Source organism: Morone saxatilis, unplaced genomic scaffold (genome assembly GCF_004916995.1).
Source record: "Morone saxatilis isolate NCDOM2014 unplaced genomic scaffold, NCSU_SB_2.0 Contig20, whole genome shotgun sequence".
Classification (NCBI taxonomy): Eukaryota; Metazoa; Chordata; class Actinopteri; family Moronidae; genus Morone; species Morone saxatilis.
This window is the reverse complement of record NW_023339763.1, coordinates 5370572-5373435: the sequence shown is the minus strand read 5'-3', so window position 1 is coordinate 5373435 and position 2864 is coordinate 5370572. Positions and strand designations below refer to the sequence as shown.

The following is a 2864-nucleotide window of genomic DNA, read 5'->3' as shown; positions in this document are numbered from 1 at the left end:
ACCATACCAAAAAAGATCTATTAGCCTGATTAGACTATATTCTGTTAAGAGTTGAAGCATTTCACAAAATGTCATGATATTCCAACTACTTCTACTTCCCCAAGCACATGATGGAGACTGATATGTTATTGTATGGGAGGCATAGAATTTATCCACCTTCTTTTAACTAGAAGAGGCACATCTTTCTGCGTAATATTTATGTGAGATAATCTATCGTAGAAAATCCTTTTTCAGTCATATTACATAAACATTAGTGGCATTAGTGGTCATAACTTTATTTTGTAACTGCATCACTGGGTAATAAGTCCAAATAAATCAATGAAAATGCCAAAAATGAGCAACACTATAAAATGTATCATTACCAATTCCCTCATTTATTTACAAATGTCAAATGACAAGACACAAACAGATATACAGTAAAAGGTACATATGAAATATTATCCTGTCAGATGGTCTATAGACTGTGGATGATGGTTCGGTTCTTGAGGTTCTGCACGTACTCTTTGGCCTGGTCAAAGCTTGTCTTCTCCTCCGTTTTGGGTGGCAAGCCTTCCACCAGCTTGACAAAGTAGTGACAGTAAACTTTGTCCATGATGCCACACCTCCCCCGGCCGTGGTAACGGATCCGCTTAAGGTACTTCCCTTTGCTGGAGTTGGACTCAGCTGCAGGAGGGCAGACGGGAGAGGATGGCGTGTGATTAAAGAGGGGATGAGATAAACAGAGGGAGAGATAGGGTACAGAATAACTCATTTAATTTGTAGAGGTGCCTTTGAACGAAACTGGTCAGAATAAAAGATTATGGTGAGTTTAGGCTTATCTGTAATAACGCCTGCAACTTCACATAAATTACTCACTCAAAAGAAATCTACTGCGTAAAAAAAAAACATATATTCATTACCTTCTTTCCATCCCACTGAAGGTCATTTTCCTCACTCTGAAATGTCTTGCTTTTGGCACAATGGCTAACAGCAGGACTGATATGATATTTTAGAATAGTTTTGGTATGGCCAAGTTTTTCATTTGACACACTGATATCATATTTAAAATGGAAAACAGTTATGAAATCTATCAACATGGTTATGTTTCTAGTCTTGACTTTAAGCAGTCTTTAACTTTAGTTAGTAAGCAAAGACTACTCAATAAACTGGCTTTATGTTGAGGTCTTGAGGCTTCCCAGGCGTTACTACATGGAATAAAATGACGTTGCTTTTTAGTCCAAATGTCTTGTTGAACTATACATTAATGAGAGACCATTAACAACAACTCACATTAGCTACCTTACATTAGAACCATAAAAACAACACTTATAGAGCATTTCTAATACTTAGCCATTCAGCTTTCGTAGGTTATGTTGTGTTAATTATGTGGCGCTGTTTACACGGTGAACCCCATCAGTGTTGCTGACACTTACCTACATACAGGTTGGACTTGTACTCTACATTGTGATTTTTGACCGCCATCTCTTGAGCTTCCAGAAGAACCTGAAAAACAAATAACAAATAAAGAAGAGCTGTTACATCCAAACATACACTTTTAGGAGTGATGGGAGAAGATTTGAATGAATAAAACATAAGCAATGCGAACACTTTAAGCATACAGGAATTTGATTAACGTTTTAATTTTATTAAACACAGCAACCAAGGGTGAACACGCAGCCTCGAACCTCTTTCATGATCTTTGCCCCTTTCTTGTCGTTGAACTCCAGCTGTGCAACAGCCTCATCGATGCTCATCCCTTTTATCTGTGAAGGAGAACGAGAACAAACAGTGAGATGAAACAACAACATTTTCTTCCACAGCTGGGAGGACAGCAGGGTGTTGCACTGCCTGGGGTGGCAGCTTTTTAACTGCAGTGCCATGCTTAAGTTAGCGCTGTCCACATTGTTTTCTGTGAACAACACAACAGGAAAAATCTGTACGCAACAGACACAGTCAGATTAAAACTAATAAGCCCTCAATTGTTCTGTTAATTATAAATGTTAAAGTATGCCGTATTTTTTCAAGTGCAGTTCTCTCATAATGTAAAGAAACATTTTAAAACATTGGATACAAACTGGATGCACTAATCACATGTCCCTTGGCCCATGGCCTGCTGTCCCATCACATTGCATTTCTGTTTACACCTTTTTAATCCTGCTATTTAACAAACAGATTAAAAACAAGCACGGAAAAAAAAGGACACATGACATACTTAACTTGCTGTATTACCAATTGAACGCAACTATAGTCAAGAAAACCGAAACCATTTTTTGATATCGAGGAGGAAAACTCTCGCTGTGAGTCTCACCATTTTGGCCAGGTACCACATCTTGTCTTTGCTGTACTTAATCTGCCTCCTGCTGTGGTGGATCTCCTACAGAAAAGAACAACAGCAAAGTGTTCAGATGTTGAAAGCAACAGAGAGTCAACTGTTTAAGGGATATGGGCATGTCGCTTATCTAACTCAAATACATACAGCCATAACTTTGTGGAGTTCAATGCAAAGAGACTGAGGTACGCCGGTCTTTAAGGGACTTTCATGAACTCTTATTATGAACTTTCCTGCGGGTGATGCCTGACCAGGACATCCTGTCACTCCATACTTCATATAATCACCAAGCAGAAAGACTCACTGCTGGTCTGCGGGGTTCATCTGGTAGCTGAGGTGGATAAACTATCTTGTTCCTCTTCTCCCAGTTCTTTGATTCTAGTGAAGTGCTGGTGTGGAGACATGAGAGCTGCTGAGGACCACCAGCCAGAACCTGCAACCTGGAGACACATTTAGGAAAGGGGGAACAAGACATTTAGTTGCATGTGTCGGACATTCTCTTTCTCTCTCTCTCTCTCTCTCTCACACACAGACACACACACACACACACACACAC

At 39.6% G+C, this 2864-nt stretch overlaps 1 protein-coding gene across 1 annotated transcript in view; it reads right to left on the bottom strand.

Moving 5' to 3' along the window:
• Positions 1-353: 353 nt before the first annotated feature.
• mrpl22 (mitochondrial ribosomal protein L22) overlaps positions 354-2864 on the bottom strand; it is a 3174-nt gene continuing 663 nt past the window's right edge. The window contains exons 3-7 of the mRNA XM_035666442.1: positions 2613-2748; positions 2288-2353; positions 1665-1742; positions 1413-1482; positions 354-663 (exon numbers count right to left, since the gene is read on the bottom strand). Of these exons, the coding sequence (XP_035522335.1) occupies positions 455-663; positions 1413-1482; positions 1665-1742; positions 2288-2353; positions 2613-2748 (559 nt within the window). The 3' untranslated portion in view covers positions 354-454. The remainder of the gene's footprint in view (positions 664-1412; positions 1483-1664; positions 1743-2287; positions 2354-2612; positions 2749-2864) is intronic.